At 42.1% G+C, this 22,284-nt stretch overlaps 1 protein-coding gene across 2 annotated transcripts in view; it reads right to left on the bottom strand.

The window, feature by feature from the left end:
* PIK3CA (phosphatidylinositol-4,5-bisphosphate 3-kinase catalytic subunit alpha) overlaps nt 1-22,284 on the bottom strand; it is a 115,691-nt gene that overhangs the window by 25,882 nt on the left and 67,525 nt on the right. For both annotated transcript variants that reach the window (XM_040349408.1, XM_040349409.1), the window contains exons 12-16: nt 12,602-12,766; nt 8,378-8,481; nt 4,762-4,933; nt 3,854-3,960; nt 3,511-3,632 (exon numbers count right to left, since the gene is read on the bottom strand). In XM_040349408.1, coding sequence (XP_040205342.1) covers nt 3,511-3,632; nt 3,854-3,960; nt 4,762-4,933; nt 8,378-8,481; nt 12,602-12,766 — 670 coding nt within the window. The remainder of the gene's footprint in view (nt 1-3,510; nt 3,633-3,853; nt 3,961-4,761; nt 4,934-8,377; nt 8,482-12,601; nt 12,767-22,284) is intronic.

The following is a 22,284-nucleotide window of genomic DNA, read 5'->3' as shown; positions in this document are numbered from 1 at the left end:
GACAAGGGCTCATCCCCACAACCCTTGCCCGGTGATTGTGGGGGTCTGCGGACAGGGGGGCTTATCGGAATCTGGAATACCCCTTTAACAAAGACCGCCAGATCCCGACCCCCCCCTATGTGAATTGGTAATGGGTTACATTGTACCTCTACCATTGCACTAAGAAAGTTTAAAGAATTGTACAAATAAAACAGCGGCTTGAGATAGTGACAGCTCTTATATAGGTGAGGCGGGGCCACCTGTGACGTGACCCCACCCCCCTCTGACGCAAGGGAGATCCTGGGCTTCCCCAGTGACGTAGTCATGTGACGGGTGGCCCCGCCTCACCTATAAGAGCTGTCACTGGCTCAAGCCGCGTCATTCGCCGGGCTGTCTCCGGTGGAGACAGGCTGCTGGCGATGCGTGCGCTCTGGATCCCGGACCTGGATGAAGAGATCTTCTCATCGCTAGACCCCGGTGGAGAGATCACCTGTTGCAGGATACCGACAACGTTGGAGCGGAGACCGAGTTGATTACCACCGCTGGATTATTATTATTTTTTTTACGAAAGGATTTTTTCCACGGTGTTCGTTTTATTTTTACAATTCTTTACACTTTCTTAGTGAAATGATAGAGGTACAATGTACCCCATTACCAATTCACATAGGGGTGGGGGCCGGGATCTGGGGGTCTTCCAGATTGCGATAAGTCCCCCGCCCGCAGGCCCCCACAATCACCGGGCAAGGGTTGTGGGGATGAGCCCTTGTCCCCATCAACATGGGGACATGGTGCTTTGAGGGGGTCACATAGCCCCAAAACATCCTCCCAATGTTGAGGGCATGTGGCCTGGTACGATTCAGGAGGGGGGGGTGCTCTCGCCCCCCCTTCTTTTCCTGTGACCGGCCAGGTTCCTTTTTTGGATAAGGGGTCTGGTGAGGATTTTTGGGGGGAACTCCACGCCATTTTTTTTAAATTTGGGGTGGAGTTCCCCTTAAAATCCACACCAGACCTGAAGGGTCTGGAATGGATCTTTGGGGGGAACCCCACGTCATTTTTCTTTATTTGACAACGGGGTTCCCCTTAATATCCATACCAGACCTGAAGGGCCTGGTAATTGAATTTGGGGGGGACCCCAACACTTTTTTTTTTTATGAATGAATTTTTTCTGAATTGCCGGGAGCCGACAATTCATTATAGCCGCAAGTCAGTTTTAAAAATGACTTTTTGTCATGGTCTTACCTCCTTGCAGGCTTCTTATCACTGACATGTGCTGGCAGCCATCTTGCTTCTTGGGGTTCTTATAACTTACCACACCCTGCGGCTCCTCCTTCCCACTGGGAGGAGCTGGATGCTCTCATATATATATATATATATATATATATATATATATATATATAGGCAGCTGCAGCATTCCCTTGCTTGGGCCTCTCGTCTACACTCTCCTGTGATTGTGCTGCTTGCTCTTGGTTACCGACCCGGCTTCCACGGACGATCCTTCTGGCTCCTGATCCCCGGCTTCGTTTCACCACCTCTCTCTGTCTACGGACTCCGGCTTGGCTGACTCCCATTCCTGGCTATCGACCCTGGCTCTGGTGGAAGACTCTGCTGACTGCTTGATCATCCGTTTGGACTTTAACCTTGCTGTTTGGTTTTTAATAAAGCCTTCCTATTTTCATTTATCTGTTGTTGTACGTCTGATTCATGCTTCCGTGACACTTTTTTTCCTTCAGAAATTACACTTTGTGCAGAGACAGTTCTAAGCATGGGAAATATGCGCTGCTTTACAGGCATACTATACCCCCCCCCCCCCCCAGGTACAAAATTTAAAGGAATATTTCATTTTTATTGTTTCACTTTAAGCATGATTAAAATCACTGCTCCCGAAAAAACGTGCATTGATACAAGCCCCTGGGGCAGGACCCGGGTCCCCAAACACTTTTTAGGACAATAACTTGCATATTAGCCTTTACAATGAGCACTTTAGATTTCTCCCATAGACTTTAACAGGGTGTTCCGCGGCCTTTCGAATTTGCCGTGTTCGCCGAACAGGCAATGTTCGACTCGAACATGAGTTCGACTCGAACTCGAAGCTCATCCCTACCCAAGACCCAGAACAGCAGGCCAATCTTCCAGATGCAGGGTAATACAAACTAAATTATTAAGGTTTGAAACACCCTCTGAAAATATGGTTCAATGCCAGGAGTCTGCAGTGACTAAAAAAACAAATCACTCACAAGACTGTTGGTTCTCATTCTAAACATGGGCAACAGGCCTGGTCCGATTCAAGAGCTCATGTGGGTCAGATCTATACTCTGCTTAGAGCCCCTGCAGACAAGGCGCTCCACTAGCTTAGCACAAACAGCTAGAAATCCATAATGGATATGGGGTAGGCATCGGCCCTAACCGACAAAGCTGGGAAAGACTCAAACAATAACCCTATAAAAAAGAGATAAAAAGATTACAGGCGTAGCTATCCTCTAGAAATACTAGGTAAATGCCCCTAGAACCACTAGGGGAGTATGGACCGAGGTCCTCCAGGCAGCAGGACTGTTCTCTGTGTGTTTTAGTGAAGATATGTTGCATTTGTTGTATTTGTACATAATACAACTAAGCCCAAAGCGAGGCATGGCCTCAAGTACTCACAAACCCAGGCAGCTGGTGCTGATGAGAGTTTCAGAAAGCCAGAAGTGTCCAAGTTACTGTAGGACGACAGTGAAAACAAAAAATGAGACTGGAGAGCCACATGGTGCTTTGGAAGCAGAAGCCACAGCAGGATTTGCTTTCCCCAAGCGGAATGGTTGGAAAGCATGTGCAGCACTGCACCTAGCAGATTAAGTCAGTGCATGGTCTCCTCAGCCTTAACCCGTATCGCAGTAAAACCGGTGAAAAGGCACCCAATAGTGCAAATAGTGAGGTAGTTTTATCCTTACTTCTCATGTAAGCCTTCAGAGACAGGGTCACACCTAGATCTGTGCCATGGTTCTGGACCTAGAAAATGCTCTGTGGCTAACCAACACAAGAGGTCTGGAAAGCACCATAATGCAGACTTCATTGTCTTATTCCAAGCTAGCCCCCACATGTCTAGTCAAGTGGGGGTTTGGGTATAAATTCCAAAGCTAATTCTGAGGAAACATCTGCTTCACAGGGACCAGTTCAGGCAGCAATGTAGTGAGGAATTGTCACTGAAGTCACCAAAAGAATAAATCCACGAACCAAGAAAGACTAACAAAAATAAATAGACTCATTTCAGAAATTTGAAGTAAAGGTGTCCCATCTCCAATGAAACCAGCAAAACAAGGAGGCATACTGCGAAGAGGAGGGGTTATACAGGGGTTGGATTACAATTTTTCTGTTTGCCAGTGTCCCAAACTCCTAAAGGCGGCATTATTAACAGACTTCCTGTGTCTCTCAGTCCCTCAATAGACAAAAAGAAACCTGCATTAAGAAAAAGGAAATGCAGCCCAAAGTGAGTGTAACCCTCAAAAAAAAAGTACAAGGTGCATCAAAGATAATGGTGCATTTTTAACTCACCATCTCCATTTTTAAAGATGATCTCATTATTCAGGAACAGCATCTCAGACATAATATCTGGATTTTCCCAGTTTAGCCACAGCGGCCTTTTTGCAGAAGACATTATTCTGCACTCTTCTAGCCTACAGAGGAGAGTACGAAGCTACATTATAAACCTTTTCACTTTACATTTGAAACTTTATAAGGCTAATGGCATAAATATATCTATCATTTATACAAAGCATGAATGCAAACTCAGATCATCATTTCACCAGGTGTTAACAGCATAATTGTGGCATGGGGAACTAGCGCCTAATGAACTAATATTCTGTAAATTTGTACAAAAAACAATAGTTGAATATACCTGAGGGTTCCCAGCTGGTGAGCAGGGTTAAGGGGTGAAGTAAAGCCTTGTAATGCATCCATGAAATCTGGTCTCTTCATTTGCTCAACTAGAAACTTCATCTGGACCTATAAAACCACAATGTAATCAACATGTAAAGTAGTAGTATGGTTTATCCTTTGTGTGGAAGAACACACATACATACAATATTACCAAAAGTATTGGGACACCTGCTTTTACAAGATGCACATGAACTTTAATGGCATCCCAATCTTAAATCAGTAGGGTTCAATATTGAGCTGGCCCACCCTTTGCAGCTATAACTGCTTCAAATCTTCTGGGAAGGCTGTCCACAAGGTTTAGCGTGTCTATGGGAATGTTTGATCATTCTTCCAGAAGCTTATTTGAGAGGTCAGGCACTGATGTGAACGAGAAGGCCTGGCTCACAGTCTCCGCGCTAATTCATCCCAAAGGTGTTCTATCGGGTTGAGGTTGGGACTCTGTGCTGGCCAGTCAAGTTTCTCCACCCCAAACTCACTCATCCATGTCTAATGTACCTTGCTTTATACACAGACACTAATTGCGATTTAAAAAGCCACAAATGTGCTAAATTAACCTTTAATTGCCAGTTTAACCTGTGTGTGCCACCTTCTGTGTCTGTATCAATGCCAAACATTCCAGGGTATATAAACTTTATATCAAGGCCATTTGGGCGTTTTATGTTATTAGGATTTAAAAAGGATCCAAAAAACTATGCGATAATAAATGGCTATCCTTAAATAAAATACAGTTTTTGGCATGGTCATATTTTTTAGATTAATTCCAAAATTTCACAATTTCTGCCAGGGTATGCAAACGTTTGAGCACAACTGTAAATATAAAATTATATATTATATATATATATATATATAACATAACTTAACACTAACCTTATGAGGCTCATCTTTCTTCTCCTGCTTTAGAATATCTGTGAGGTTTATGAGTTTTTCCATAGCCTCCACTTGTCTACTCAGATGCTTGAGGTACATGCCGCAGGCTCGGCAGTATGATTCCAGCAATAAACCAAACCTCTGGCTCACCGTTTTGTTGTGCATTTCTGACCTAACAAGACAAAATTTAATGTATGTTAATGTTATTATAAATACACTAATTTTAGAATAAAACTATTTGTTACATGATGAAACTAAACAAGGTTTGCTTACATACCAAAGCAGTTTCCCACATGCACTAAAATACATAGGCAATAAAAAAAAAAAAAAGCAGTTTAAAAAGTGTCATTAAACCCAGACTGTGAAAAAACTCATTGCATGCTATAGATCGTTCATACTCACAAAGCCACTGAAGCATTCCTTCAGCTGTCCCTCCTATCTGCTCTGCATCCCCACTGCATTCTGAGCTTGTGTAGACCAGCCGGTGTCCACTACAGAGCATGCTCAATTTCAGTTCCCTACTAAGCTCTTAATTTCCTCCTTTTTCTTATGAATGCAGCCACACGACTATAGAGTCACATATATGGGCATATGCATGGTAAATGACAGCCCACTCCTTTCCTCCATCATGTCCTCCTATTGCTAAAGACTATGGGGTGGGATATAGTATGCTGATTGATTGCATTCAATAAGAAACTCACCAAAAATCTTAGTTTAAATATAAATCAGTATAAAATATATCAAATCTAATTGCCAATACCTATATAGCAAAAAAAAAAAAAAAAAAAAGCCTTGGATGCAGATGCTGTCTGAACAAAATGAAAGCTAGTGTCAATTATCTTTGCCTACACCATTAACATAAAAAAGGTATGGTGCTAACACTAAATAAGTAAACCATTGCTTAATACTCATCATTAGACCACTGAATTGACTTGCTACTGCCCCTTAAAAGCAGAGTTCCACCCACTTTTAGAACTTTGTCTTAAAGAAAAGACGACTCCCCTCCACCACTCATTTTTGGCAATTTTCTTTTCCTAACTCACCTTTTCTGAAGTACGAAGTGCACTTCTGTTCCAGCCAAGCCACGGCGCAGGACGTCATGTCATCTTGTGCAGGAAGCCCCCCTCCGCTGTATTCTGGGACCCGTGTGTGTTCCAGAAAACAAGCTGGCCATTCACAAAAGCATTGCGCATGCACAGTACGAAAATGGGAGTGAAGCTACAAGGCTCCATTGCCGGTTTCGTTTAGTTAGAATGGCGACACCTGCACTCGATCCGATGGATGGATCAGCCTTCTGGCGGCCGACATCGCAGGCTCCCTGAACAGGTAAGTGTCCTTATTAAAAGTCAGCAGCTACAGTGTTTGTAGCTGCCGACTTAGAAAAATATAAAGAATGTTTGTGGCTGGAACTCCACTTTAAGCGTTTTAAAAAAAAAACCCACTATAAAACATATTTAGGAATTAAAAATGAGCATTTGTAATAATAAAACAACAACAAGAGTAATACTCATAATCCATGCATATGGAAAGTCCATGAGTTTTAGGTATAATAGAAAATGTGTGGATTCTCCACACCTGGACATTTGCCCCCCACCACTGTACTACCCTGCACATCTGCCCCGAAACTGTACCCCCCCCTGCTTTTCTTCCCCAACACTGTACCCCCCTGCTCATCTTCCCCAACACTGTACCCCCCTGCACTTGTCCCATTGCTGAACCCTCCTGCTTATCTGTCCCACCTCGGAACCCCTCCTGCTCATTTTCCCCACCGCTGTACCCTCCTGCTCATCTGCTCCATCGCTGAAATTGCTAATTTTTCTCATCTATAAATATGCAGAGTGGTGAAAGGAAGCAGAGATGACACATCTACCTGTCCTGGCACACGTATCCCTGCTGATCCAACTCTCGAATCCAGCCTACGTGCTTGCATGCGATATCACAAACAAGCATTTGGAATGAATGTGCAATGATGAGCTCAGGTCGGGCATTTTCTGAAAGCAGTGGGCCTGTGTGCAGGATCATAAGTTGGGCCCTCGCAGCTGAGAAAAAGTGCTGCGCAGCAAAAGTTAGGTGCGATTTTCACTGCGCTGAATACTGGCTGTGGCTTCAAAGGGATACAGGAGTACAGAGGGGAACAGTAGTGAGTGACACAAAAGTTCAGGAATAATTTCAACAAAGTTCCTAGAAGCTCAACAGTAATTCCAGAAACTGTCACCCGATTGTGGTTTTCTCAATCACAGTGAAATTCCTTTTTTCTGAGATTGGTAGTGGCACCCAGCGAGTCATCTTCCTCTAGACGGTGGGCGGGGCTAGCAAGACTGATAAGCTTTAGCCCCCCCCCCCCCCCCCAGCAGAATTGCACCCAATCTCTTCCCCATCACAAAAGCTACACAGCTCGTAAGCAGCTACAGCAAAGTTAGAGAACCAATGTTTCCCATCTTTTACAATGTGCCTCCCCCTCAGTGCAGGTGCAGCGTGGGGAATTTTGAAATTGAAATGCATTAGTATCTCACTGTCACTTACCTGCGTTGCTCTGCTGATGGGGAGGGAGTCGAGTGCCAGCAAAAGAGGCTTTGTGTGCCGGGGGGTTGCCTGTCCCTGTCCTACACGATAAGTACACCTTTGTTTCTCAATAAAGATATTTGTAACTTAAACTGCTCTTCTGAAAAGTTTTTGTATTACCATGTGACTGGCACAGCACCAATTAGGGCTGGTCAGACGCAGACTTCTACTGTTGAGGGCACACATCAGCCGAGTAATAGAAGCTCCTCCCAAGGATCTTTCCCTGCAGATGCCAAAGAACAGGGAAAGATCACGTGACCATAAAACAGTGTTGCAGGAATAAGGTACTTGGAGGATTAAAACGGAAAAAAAAAAAAAAAAAAATGTATATATGATTAATGTGGCTTATGGCAAAGAACACTTCTTTGTTTAGTATCACTTCATTATACTTATTCCGAGTGTCCTTACCCTAGGTGAGTTATATAACAAAATTTCAGGGAACATTGAGTAGAACAAATCTCACTAGGCGGAACTTCTGCACTGGGCTCTAGTGTTATCCTGCAAGATTTGAAATACCCAGTGTTCCCCATTATCTTGTTGGAAGGATTGTGAAGTCATCATTTACCTTATGGAAGCCAGCACAAATGTAAGTATATCAAATTTGCAGTGACCTTCAGTAAATAAGCAGACCTTGCATCCTGGTCACAAAGGATTAAAAAACATTGAAAGATACATATGGGGGTCCACAAAACATTTTATTAAAACACATTTCAGAAAACACTGTTCTACTAAGAATTTAAGATACTCCCTTTCATTTACTATATCTTTTTATTCTGCATTCATTAACACTCATGTACTGCATCTCTTTATGCAACCCTGTATCACAGCATTAGTAGTTTTCTCATTTACTGTATAGGATTTTTCACATTATTCCAGATGCATCCCTATGGCCCTTCCTGCATGAAGGTGTTCTGGGGGGCATCATGTAGTCACCATGTAAGCCCTCCCTGCAGCTATGAATGGAGTTGTACCAATATTACTTTATACTTGCCTATAAAGAGAATTAAACAAAAAAATTATGAACTAATGCAAAGAAGCAATTTTTTGGACTTACTTTAGGTGCCAGAAAAAGAAGTGTCCTATTCTTTGATTAGTTAGTGCTTTCTTGAGTAGACATCTCACTAGTAAATTGTCTAAGTATTGTTCATACTTCAGGACCTGCAAGTAAAACAGAAATAAAGTTATACTTTAAACAAACTTCTTTCGCTGCTGAAGACTTCCATGTCCATCAGTCCCCATTATCATTTAGCTAATTTTTTTTTTGTTTACCGCCAAGGATTTTACTGGTTTATTTTTATATTAACATTTTTAGGGGAAAGGGGGTCATTACACACTGTTCCTAAATACAAGGTCAGTCTCAATCTTTTCAACACGGGGAACCCTTAAAATGACACCTATGTCTCAGGAAGTCAGTGGGAGGAGGGCCCCATTACACAAAGTCATAGGGAACAATGCTACTTACAGTACTGGTCAGTGAAAAAATAACCTCCATACAAATACCTAAAAAGTGATTACTAATTCGAGGGACAGAAATTGCTCATTGGAACCCCCAAACAACCTTTGAAATCCCCTATTTTGTAGACGTTATAACTTTTGCGCAAACCAATCAATGAATGCTTATTGGGATTTTTTTTTAACAAAAATATGTAGCAGAATACATATTGGCCTAAACTTAAGAAATTTCTCAAAAATTGTCGCTCTTTGTTTATAGCGCAAAAAAAAAAAAAAAAAAAAAAACAACTGCAGAGGTGATCAAATGCCACCAAAAGAAAGCTCTATTTGTAGGAAAAAAGGACATACATTTTGTTTGGGTACAGCGTCACATGCCTGCGCAATTGTCAGTTAAAGTGACGCAGTGCTCTATTGCCAAAAATGGGCAGTCATTAAAGGGGTAAATCCTTCCAGGGCTGAAGTGGTTAAAGAACACTAGCCATATGAATTTGAAGCCTCGTGGTCTCTTGCTACCCGGATATTTACGTGATACTAAACGGCTGCTTTACAAAATGGAAGACTTTGTGTGGAAGGAGAATTTCTGCTGGATTACTTGTGATGTGTCCAATTTATACTCCTCCATCCCACACACCCTTGCTTTGCAGGCGGTGTCTTTCTTTTTGAAAAGATCGGGACGCTTTTCTTTCTTGCTCCAAGAATTTATTGTGATATGTTTGGAATATCTTCTCACCCATAATTTCTTTATGTTTGACGGGGACTACTATCTCCAAAAGTGCGGTGCCTCGATGGGCGCCAAATTTTCACCATCTTTAGCCAACCTCTACATGGGATGGTGGGAGAGGTACCGCATTTTTGGACCTGGTAGCCCCCGCCGCAGTGACACGGCTTTCTATTGCAGGTACATAGATGACCTCTTGTTTATTGTTTCCGATCCACATGTAGATTTACAGGAGTGGTTAAACTATATGAACGACAATCAACTCAATTTAAATTTTACTGGAGTTCTAGATAAGAAATGCATAGAATTTCTAGATGTCACACTGACGGGTGAAAACAGTGCAGTTATTTCCAACCTCTATAGGAAACCCAGCGCTGGGAATACCCTCCTACGGGCTGATTCCAACCATCCGGGACATACTATAAACAGTATCCCGGTTGGTCAATTCCTAAGATTGAGGAGGCTTTGCAGCAAAGAATCAGACTTTGATCAGGAAGTCATACACATGTCCAATAGATTCAAGGAAAGAGGTTATCCAAGAGCCATAATAAATAGGGGCATATCAATAGCCAAGAGAGTACAAAGAAAAGAACTGCTCTTAGATAAACTTCCTGGTCACGACGGACAGGGCCGTACAAAAAAGCTAAAAAGATCAAAATTATACCACTACTTTTTCTACTCCATACAGCAGTGAGTTTCACAAAATAAAAAAAGATTGTCACCAAATATCTTCCAATTTTGTCTAATGACCCTATTTATTGTGAAATTTTAAAAGGAGGTGTCCGCACTGTATCCAGGAGGGCTCCATCCCTCAGCAGTTTGTTATCCCCCAGTATTTTTTGCAGTAGGCCCACTCCCACCAATTGGTTACCTTTAATGGAACATTTAGATGTGGTGGTCGCAATTGCACATACTGCCCTTTCATCCAAAAAGGGGACACTGTTACTTTCACCTCTACAGGGAAATCGCACAAGCTACATTCTTTCATTAATTGCAACACACGATATGTAGTATATGTGATCACATGCAAACTTTGTTTAATACAATATGTTGGTAGGACAACCAGAAGACTTAAGGATCGCCTCTATGATCACCTATACGATATCGATAAAGACCATGCCACCAATGTCGCACGACATTGGAACATTGCTCATGACAAGGACACTTCTAGTCTAGTCATTCAAGGGCTAGAAAGAATCACAAAACCAGCTAGAGGTGGGGATAAATTTAACATACTGTGCAGGCAAGAAGTCCGATGGATTTTTATTCTTAATTCCAGACGCCCTTCGGGGCTCAACTTTGAGTGGGATGTGTCCCACTTTTATTAGTTGGGTCTGGCTGGTTCACATGATCATTCCATACCCCATTATATATATGAAACATATAATTTTCTGTTTTGTTTCAGATATTCTTATTGTATATACTTCTTTCCTTTGGCCAAATTTTTCTGATCACTTTTTCTCAAAATGAGTAGGTGTCTTCTCTTTTTTGGGGACATTAGGAACATTGCGGCTTCTTTATTATCCTTCTTTCTAAATAGGCACTAATTTTGTGCCTCAATTTAAATATATAATATAAAAAATAGAAGATAAATGATAGTGGAGCTTTCCAACAGGTTCTGCCCTTGACACATACCGCTGCGTCATTTCAGGTTTGGTTTTTGTTCATTATGTCATTTTTTGAAGAAAGGTTTTTTTTTTTTTTGGAGCATATATATTGCTTCCTTTTTTCTTTCTTTTTATATAGACATTACAATGACTATATACGTTTAATAAAGACATGCAAACCAGAAATGCGCAGCGACATAGTGCATGGTATCATAACCACACATATACCATTTTAATTAAAATATTGTATTTTTATACATATAAATGTTGTTTGTTTTTAGACATACAAAAGGCTGCAGTCTTCAGAATTTCCACATTCTTTATTTATTGCCTATTTCACCCTATAGCCACATATGTCTACTTCACAACCTTTTTATAATGTCACACAAAATGTATTATTTGTTGTTCACTCATCCTTTACACTGGTTATGACATATACACGTGTCTCACACATGGGGTCTCTCCTCTTTTTTTCCTTTCTCTTGTTTGGTTTCACCATCAAGAGTTTGAGAAATGAGATATTTTTTCATTCACAAATCTTTTTTAATCTCATACACAGGAGCACCTCATGTGTGACACATCAAGGAAAATGGTGTTCCTTTGACTAATGATCACCTGGGAGTGTTTGGTGAAACGCCCCATTCACCTCTTTCCCTCCCCTATTTAAGCACATTTTGGTCATTTGTTCACTAGCTACGAGTAAGCATCACAGGATGCGAAACATGTCACCTCTTTTTTCCTAATCCACTTCTTGGTTGACTGCATGAATTTTGGCTGTTTTTTCCATTTGAATTTGTTGTTCTTTCATGTTTTGAATAAAGACATCGTTTTTTGAGGAGTGCGGCGATCCAGGATTTTTCTTTCAGCTCATACTAATTCGAGGGACAGAAATTGCTCATTGGAACCCCCAAACAACCTTTGAAATCCCCTATTTTGTAGACGTTATAACTTTTGCGCAAACCAATCAATGAATGCTTATTGGGATTTTTTTTTAACAAAAATATGTAGCAGAATACATATTGGCCTAAACTTAAGAAATTTCTCAAAAATTGTCGCTCTTTGTTTATAGCGCAAAAAAACAAAAAAAAAACAAAACAACTGCAGAGGTGATCAAATGCCACCAAAAGAAAGCTCTATTTGTAGGAAAAAAGGACATACATTTTGTTTGGGTACAACGTCACATGCCTGCGCAATTGTCAGTTAAAGTGACGCAGTGCTGTATCGCCAAAAATGGGCAGTCATTAAGGGGGTAAATCCTTCCAGGGCTGAAGTGGTTAAAGAACACTAGCCATATGAATTTGAAGCCTCGTGGTCTCTTGCTGGCATATCAAGCATCTCAACCCCTGAGCTGCTAGTGGAAGTAGCTTTTTCCCTTTGTAAATAGAGTAATGGTACCGCCTCGGCCAATGCATTAATCTTCTGGTTCTCTGTTCCCCTCAGCAAAACCTAGATAGCTGCATGCACAGTAAGGAATGCAATTATTTGCCAATGGAAAGGTTACCTGTACAAGTTGAATTAAATACTGTGACAGCTTGTCATCGGTCAAATACTTTTCTAAACATGTAACTGCAAATGATCGTACTACCCTATCTGGGTAATTGAAATCCAGCAGTTCCATTGCTTGTTCAGGTCGGATTGCAGGCCAGTCTTTAAGCAGACAATACATCTGTAGAGAGAGGAAAAAGTGTGGCAATTGATAAATACTGCATAAAAATGCTGTTTACACTAAATACAAACCCCCTTATAATATAGGCAAAAAAAAATATTCAGTGTCAAAGTAAAAACAGTGCAAACAGAAATAAAAGCAATAACTTTTACATTTCTACACACACACACACACACACACACACACGTGTATCTTTACCCATTTTTTTTTTTTTTTTTGATTTTTAATAGGGAAAGGTTAGAACCCCAGTCAGGTTTAAACTGCTATTGGGAGCTCCATTAGGGACATTTCCCCTTACCAGTCCCCTGTTCTGTGGACAATTTACTAGACAGGAAGTGAAGTAATCTCTCTACTGGTGCCTTTGATAGTAGTAAACCTGAAAAAAGTGCTTATGCTTCCTTCCCTTATCCAAAACTACATACTGGAAAAACGGATTAAAAGTAAATCAAAAAGACAACTGGGATATACTGCTGCTTTTAGGTGTAATTAAACACTGACAATTAAAAAAAAAGTGATTAGCCGGGTATAACCCCTTCTCAATATTCTCTAGTGTTCCAAGGGGGATGACATTATAATTATAATACAGGATCAAAAGTAGACAGAGTAGGGGATAGTTGGACAAATAGGGAGTTCCAGAGCATGGTAGAGGCTCTTAAAAAGTCCTGAAGGCGCTCACGGAAGGGGGTGACAAGCGAGCTAGAGAGTAGGACTTGGGAGGTGCAGAATATATGGTTTGGGTGATATTTCGAGATGAGGTTGGTGATGCAGTCGAGTTTGGCATAGGTTTGCATGTTATGATAAACTAAAAGGGGGGATAGTCTATGTAAAAAGTAGGATAACCTGGAAGTGAAAATGTGTGTTATGATCACCATACAGTATATGCATTATCTTACTGTTGCTTTAAATTGGCATCCAATACTGGCAGGAACTGTAGTATATATTACACCCACTTCCTGTCCAGCAGACATTTTACTTATTTCTTGCGAACTGCTGTGAAGAAAGCATGTGAAGACCTCCATTGTTTCTTAATACAGGCCTTGGAAGCATAAGTCTGAGTAGGCGGTAATTATTATTCAATTAGGTAATATGTGTTCTACTAATTCAACTGCATTTTTATGTGTTTGGTAGTACTTTTGTCAGGGATATCTTTTAGCTAGGCCACATTTTATGTTAGCTATTGCCTTACAGCAGTGCTTCTCAATTATTTTCTGTCATGCCCCCCCCTAGAAAGAAGAAAACATTTTGCGCGCGACTGTAAATAGTATCATTTGTCTATAAAATTGTTATAAGTACACCTCTGCATAACACTGTATCCACATATCCCCCCACACAGTATTGCCCTTCTTCACATATCCCCCCACACACACAGTATTGCCCTTCTTCACATATCCCCCTCACACAGTATTGCCCCATCACATATCCCCCCCACACAGTATTGCCCCATCACATACCCCCCCCACACAGTATTGCCCCATCACATATCCCCCCACACAGTATTGCCCCCTTTAGATGACCCCCATCACATATCCTGCACACAGTTTCCCCCATCACATAACCCCCCTTTTCCCCCCCACAGCACAGCCCCCACTCCTCGTCCTTAACATCTCCATATATTTTTCCTCCTTTCCCTCTCCACCCCTACCTGTAACTTTTCAGCGTGGAGAGCAGGAGGCGGGACATTCGTCAAGTGAAGCCACAGCAGCACTGGGCGGGGAGACTTATGGGCGAACTGGTGATTGGCTGCTAGGACCGCCTCCTAGCAGCCAATCACCTGCCGTCCAACAGGACAGGCTGCTACCTCTCTGGTCCCGTCCCCCAGTTCAAAAATGTCCCGCCTCCCGCTCCTCTAACTAGCGGAGGAGGCTGGGGACAGAAGCGGATACTAAATGGCGCGATCGCCGCGGTCCGAAACGAGCCCCCCTTTATGGAGCCTCGGGCCCCCCCTGGGGGGCGCGCCCCACTATTTGAGAAGCACTGCCTTACAGTAATGGAGCATGCCTGACACTACTTGCATTTTTAGTAATGTTTAATGCCAATGCATACTTTTATAATTTGTGTTTTGCAGTTTTACAAACAAAAAATAAATGAATTCTCAGTATAGATTACAACTGTTAACCCTTCAGCCTCAGTCTTTATTGGGGAGTTGTTAGCCGTCTGTCAAACCTTGTACTTCAAACACATTGTGAGGGCAGAACAGTAAGGCCCCATGCACACGGGACGCCAGTGCAAACTCTGCTAAACACACGTTTTTAAAGGCTAAAAGCGGCGTTTAAAAATGCCTGTTTTGGCGCAAGTTTCGTGGCGTTTTACCGCGTTTGCGTTTAGAAGCGTTTAGTTAAGAAACATCATAAGACCCTCCCTAAGCTCAAAAAAACAGTATTATTTAACCATTTCAGCCATTTTGTGAAACCAGAGTGAGTAGCAGCTGAGAGAGCAGGAGTGTACTTGTATTTAGCGTGTCACTTGCCACAAGCTGCGGATTGTCTACTTGCCACAAGTTGTGGATTGGCCACGTCACCTGGCCACGTTACTTGCCACAAGTTGTGGATTGTTCACTGGCCACATCACCTGCCACAAGTTGTGGATTGTCCACTTGCCACAAGTTGTGGATTATCCACTGGCCACGTTCCTTGTCACATCACCTGCCACAAGTTGTGGAATGTCCACTGGCCACATCACCTGCCACAAGTTGTGGATTGTCCACAATGCAATGCAAGCAATTCGTTTTTTTTTAATGGTTTTTCATAATTTGCCATCATTTTTGAGATTTCTAATGTAAAAAAAAAAAAAAAAAAAAGTCACCCTTAAAAACGCCTATAAACAAAATCGCGGCAAAACGCTGGTACTGCGTTTTGTCGCATTTTGCGTCTGAAACGTGGAAAACGTTTGCGTCTGAACCCATTTTCTTTTGCTTCTGGAAAAACGAGGCAATAATGGCAATAAAACGAGACTGTGTGCATGGACACATAGGATAACATTGAATGTGTTCAGGGACAGTTGAAACAGCTGTCAAACTGCCTCTGAACATGCGTTTACCAGCGTCTCGTGTGCATGAGGCCTAAAAAGTCTTAACACAACGGGCTAGTCTAAGGAAGAGTGGATTCATTCCAATCATCAGCTAACCTCTACAACCACAGTCATTACAGAAAAGTTATCCGTTTCATCATGCAGCACACAGGCCAGGATACTACATCAGCCATCCCTCAGCATACACAAGCAGAGAAAAGCAAATACAGTATGCCAAGGACTAGGTCACACTACGCAAGCTCTAGAGTCTCTAGTCAAATCGGATCAGACATTAGCTAGTGCTGAAGCTGCCAGGTACAAGCACACTAGCTCAAGACATTCAAGCTGCTCTAACCTGTCGTCCACCAGTGCTGCAGCCACCAGGGCCCATGCAAAAGCAGAAGCTGCACGTGCACTGGCTTCCTATGCAATACGTGAAGCTGAAATAAGAGAACAGGGCTGCATAAATGAAGAATATTGTACGATTAAAGCTAAAAGTAAAGCTGAAAAGCTGAGGTGAAAACATCTTTACATATTCTCAAGCAAGAAAAAAACTGCTTCAGCAGCGTTCGCTGAAGCCGAGGTTCTCATGAGAGCTTTAGAACAGTACAGAGAACACTGATAGAAACCCAGATGACACTTTTTAGAGCAATCCAATGCACCTGTGAGCATGTACAATTGAATGCGACCATGTGCACTGATCAACAGTCCAATGATGCATCAAAATCATCAAAGGTCCCACTAGTAATAGACAACTTTGATATCACTCAATGCTACAAGACTGAACCAGAACTTTAATACGAAAAGTCAAGTGGTTACGCACTCAGAGACCAAACGAATGGTAATGTAATCCCTTCTTGGGAAAAAATAAATCTGGCCTATAGCAGAAAGACTTGCAGCAAAGGGAGAACAACCACACGAACAGAGTGGATTTAACCAAGCACCCCCACTGTCTCAGCCACAAACATGCCCTGTGTTTGTTCCCAGAAAATGCTCACCTGAGGCTGCAGGAGCCACAGACTTGATACGCCATAAAATGGAGAGCTCTGGTCTCGAAGTTTGACGACCGTCCAGAAAACATTTGGGCCTACAAGTCGTCTTTTCCAAGCAGCACCCAAAGACAAAGCTGACAGACAGAAATACTTGACCTACTCTCCAAATGTCGGACCAGAATCTTCTGAGCAAGCCAAAAGAATCAGGTCCGTACATGTTCATGATGTGACGGCAGGGCTTACAATGCTATGGCAGAGATTGGAAGACTGCTATGGGTGACCTAAATTAATTGAAGATGCACTTCTGAAGAAAATGGAAAATTATGGAGACATACTTTTGCCACCTCCAGCTCTAAAAGTAAGTGGATACCTGCCAGGCCTCTCATATTTGGATACAGCACATTGGAATCAACTCGATAAATCGAGAAGCTTCCTTACAATTTACAAGAAAAATGGATCACGCAAGCATCAAAATACAAAGAAGATCATCGGGTGGCCTTTCCACCTTTCTCCTTCCTCGCAAAGTTCATTGTGAATCAAGCTAAAATGCACAAATGACCCATGCTTCGCCTTTTTGCACATGGGAAGCTTGAACTCCGTAAAAAAAAAACGTTAGCGCACAAGAACGAATGCAGATCAACAGTGTCTGTATATAAAAGACACTGTCTGAGTTTGAAGCCAACCAGGATAAAAGCTCAGGAATGAAAATTAAGGGTCTAGACAATTAGTGTCCACTACATAACAAGCCTCATCCACTGAGAAAATGTTTCAGTTTCAGAAGCAAGACAATAGAGGAGCACAAGTCTTATCTTAAGGACAAGCGCATTGGTTTCAGATGCTTTGATTCAAGTCAACATCTTGCAAAAGACTGTGTGAAAGCAATACGATGCAACAAATGCAATGATGACAAACATCCGTCTCCGCTACACCCAGGACCAGCACCATGGAGAACAGAAAATCTGGCAACCCAAGAAAATCACGGTGGGGAGCAAAAAGAGTGCAACACCAGCAATAACCTCAAAGTGCACAGAGACATTTAACTCTAGTTCATGCTCCAAAATATGTTTAGTCAACGTAAAGTATCCTGCAGGCCTCAGAGAGAGGGCAATCAGAATGTATGCTGCCTAAACTCCCGTACACACAATTGGACTTTTTGACAACAAACCTCAGAAGGATCAGTTTTTGCAGACATTCCGACCGGGTCTACGCTCCATCGGACAAGCTTTTTCATCGGACAAATGTTCGCTGTGTGAACAGACAAACTTTCCGGCAACAAATGTCCTACATCGGCTAATCCGATTGTGTGTACACAAGTCCATTGGACTAAAGTCCAAAGTAAAAACACGCATGCTCAGAACCAATGTTAAAGATCAGACAACAATTGCACAAGTTGCCCAAAGGGTGGCGATAAAGAGCAGAAAAACCATGCAGTGCCGTGTGTATGCATACCAAGTTCACGGACAACGCCCTTCGGAGCAAAATCCACAGAAAAGTCTGATCATGTGTATGAGGCTTTACACAAACAAAGTAACCGATCTCTGGCAAGTACAGAGTTCTTTGACCTCTTCAATGACAGAGAAAGTATATTCTGATCACTTTGAAGACATCAGGGAGGAGAGCAAGCAACTACATCATTGAGTCATTCGATGATATATCAGAGATAGATCAGAGATCCCCACACTTGAAATGGCACATCATTACCCTCATCTGACACAAATAACAGACACGATCGCAGCACTCGACCCTGATGCAGCAATTATCCATCTACTAGGAAGACATATACTGAGAGTGCACAAGGTCAGTCGAATGGGCCACATAATGCACCATTTGCACAATGTCTTGACCTTGGATGGGTCATCATTGGTGATGTATGTCTGGACGGAGCTCACAAGCCAGCAAAAGTGAATGTCTACAAAACAAACATGTTGCAGAATGGCCGCACATCACGCCTTAGCCCCTGTACCAACAGGATACAGATAAAAGAGAGACTAGTCAACAAAATACAATGGCAGAGAGTTAAGAGCTGCATGGATGCTATAGCCTCAGCTGAAGATACAGACGAGCTAGGATGCAAGGTGTTCGAAAGAATGCAATATGATGACAAACCAGCATCATCTGTTGAAGATAGCCTCTGTCTTGGGATCATTTACGGAGAAGTCTTCATGGACGAGTCAAACAGCTGGGTAGCTCCGCTACCTTTCCGTTAACCCCAACATCAGCTTCCTAACAAAGGACAAGCAGCGAAGCACCTCACGTCATTGCGTCACACTCTGGACAGAAAGCCATAAATTAAGGAACACTTCCATGATTTCATACAGAAGATCTTCGACAGCGGTCAAGCTGAAAAAGCACCACCATTGGAAGAAAAAACAAGAATGTTGGAACTTACCAATATTTGGAGTGTATCATCCTCAGAAACCAGATACAAGTAGTATTTGACTCCAGTGCAAAGAATGAAGGCATCTCTCTAAACGATGTCCTCCTAAGTGGACCCGACCTGAATAATACACTCCTTGGAGTCCTCATTAGATTCCGAAAAAAACTTGTTGCAGTAAAAGCAGATGTACAACAAATGTTCTACCATTTCCTTGTCCGCAAAGATCACAGAGACTACCTGAGGTTCTTGTGGTATGAAGATAATGACTTCAACCAAAATGGCACAGAATACAGGATGAAGGTACACGTGTTCGGGAACAGCCCCTCTTCAGTTGTACTTATCTACAACCCAAGACAAGAAGCTCAGGAAGGTAAAGAAGAACATGTCACAGGTGGCCAAAAGCTCGTCATGAGAACATTTTTATGTGCATGATGGACTCGCTTCTTTCTCCAGCAACGATGAGGATACGAACATTCTGAAAAGAACAAGAGATGTTAGCAGAATCTAAACGTAAGGTTGCAAAGGATCTCAGGTCCATCTTTTTTGACTAAATCAGAAACCGAAGAGACCACCCAGTTAGAGACCTTTAAACTTGTAGAACCAGATGACGACAAAGAAGTAAGGGAACAAGTTACAGCGTTCAGTACCATAACTACTAGAGGCAATCTTGGCACACACAGGTTTGAAAGATTTTCCAGCTGGAAGTCACTCATTCGAGCAATAAGAAAAGCTTTTTCACCTAGCCAAATCCTTTTGCAGAGCTACCAACACTGGCAAGTGTAATATCAATTATCTTATGTAAGCCAAAATCATCATCAGATGTGCTCAGCATGAATTATTTAAAGAAGAAATCAAGTGCCTTCTTAAAAAAAAAAAAGAAGGAGAAAAGATCTCCAAACACAGTCCACTAAAAAAACTGAACCCTATATTTGATGAAGATGGAGCGATAAGAATTGGAGGTCGCTTGTCAGCAGTTAATATGACCGTCAAAGAGAAACGCCCCTTTATCATGCCCAAGAATCATCACGTTTAATTTCTGTTAGTAAGACACTATCATGAGCAAGTTGCACATTAGGGTCGCCACTTCACTGAGGGAGCAGTCCGGTCAGCTGGATTATGGATCATAGGAAGTAAAAGACTAGCCTCCAGTGTAATCCACAGATGTGTAATCTGCAGGAAAATTAGAGGGAAACTTAAAGATCAAAAGATGTCAGACTTATCTGCAGATAGACTGGCTTCATACCCGCCATTCACTCATGTTGGCCTGGCTATATCTTTGGTCCCTGTAATATATCTTCTCGCCAGACCAGAGGAAGCAGTGCAGAATGTAAACATGGGCTGTTCTGTTCTCTTGCATGAGTACTAGAGCAGTACACATTGAAGTGATCGAGTCTGTCTACCTCAACTCTGAGAAGATTTTTCTCTACCCGAGGACCTGTGAAGCAACTTTGCTTAGATCACGGCACAAACTTTATTGGGGCCTGTAAGGAGTTGAAGATCATTACAGAAGACACTGATCTCTTCAAGATCAAAAGATGCACTTGGACCTTCAATCCTCATGCGTCACATATGGGAGGAGCCTGGGAGAGGATGATTGGAGTGGCTTGTCACATTCTGGATGCCATGTTTCTGAAGGTTGGCTTTACTCCCCTTACACATGAAGTTCTCACCACACTTATGGCTGAAGTCATGGACATCATGAACGCTCGACCTTTAGTTCCAGTGTCAAGAGATCCAGAAATGCCAGCAGTCTTGACCCCAGCAATGCTTTTGACTCAGAAGATTAAAAATAGTGTTCGCTCCCACAGGAAACTTTGGTCTCAAAGACCTATACACCAAGCAAGGGAAGCAAGTTCAGGGTCTTGCAGACATCTTCTGGAAAAGATGTAAACAAGAGTACCTGGTGATGCACCAGTTACGCAGAGAATGGCAAGTTGAAAAGCCTAACCTGCAAATCGGAGATGTCGTTCTACTAAAAGACGCTCAGGTTCACAGAAATGAATGGCCAGTTGGGACTCATTGTTGAGACTGTACCTAGTAATGATAATAAGTGTAGAAAGATTGAAGTTAAGATCACGAGACAGGGTACCCCTAATGTGTACCTTAGACCTATCTCAAAGTGGTTTTACTTCTTAACTACTTAAGGACCGAGCCTCTTTCTGAAATTTGTTGTTTACCACTTCATTGCTGCCTAAAGATCGGGCCACTTTTTGTGATTCGGCACTGCAACGCTTTAACTTTGAGTGGGCGTGCGACGTGGCTCCGAAACAAAATTGACCTCCTTTTTTCCCCACAAATAGAGCTTTTTTTTGTGGTATTTGATCACCTCTGCGGTTTAAATTTTTTTGCTACACTATAGTATATCTTATACTACACTACATGCGGTTTAGCTCTGGTTTCTTCTTTTGCGATTCCGGTGTTCATACCAGGCAAAACATAAAAATAAATATTTCCAGGTATGACAATACAATGTTGTAGATCTTCATGGCAGAGGCTTTCCTTGCTTTTACTATGGTAGGAATAACAGATTTAGAACCCTTCTATGAGCTAGGAGCTGTGTTTTCAACAGCCATGCAATTAAAGCCAGAGAGTAAGAAGCAGGATAGAATAGGAGGACCAAAAACAAAAAAAACTAAAATAAAAACAAAAAAAACAAAAAAATAATAGGAGGACCTTGAGATAGCAATTGGCTTCTTGGGAAAAAAACTGAGGTTGTTTGCTAGAAGTCTGTCTAGAGTATGTCTGTGTACCAGTTTCTTCTGGGCCAGTTTGGTGCAATTAGGATCACAGTTTTCCTTTTGCTCTATTTTCTGGAGCAGATGGAGAATTTACACTGGGAAAGCATAAATTGACCTGAACTGAGACCAGGGAATTTTTAAGACATCTGATGCTTGAGACATCCCTGGTTTTGACTGAAAACATAGGTAGTTTGTTTATTCTGGAGGCTAGGACACCCAAATCCGGAATCTCTAATTTTGGCATACCGAATAGCAAACACATGTGTGAATGGCGGTTGTAATCTGCTTTTAAGATATGCACTTCTGGTATTCAAACAGAGATCGCTGGACAATGAGTTTCTGTCCATGAGATCATCCTGTTTGCTTCCTTCAAAAAGGTAGCCAGATGCCTGGCGCCCCCTTGAT

This window comes from Rana temporaria, chromosome 4 (genome assembly GCF_905171775.1).
Source record: "Rana temporaria chromosome 4, aRanTem1.1, whole genome shotgun sequence".
In the NCBI taxonomy this organism is placed as follows: Eukaryota; Metazoa; Chordata; class Amphibia; order Anura; family Ranidae; genus Rana; species Rana temporaria.
This window is presented reverse-complemented; position numbering and strand designations above follow the sequence as displayed.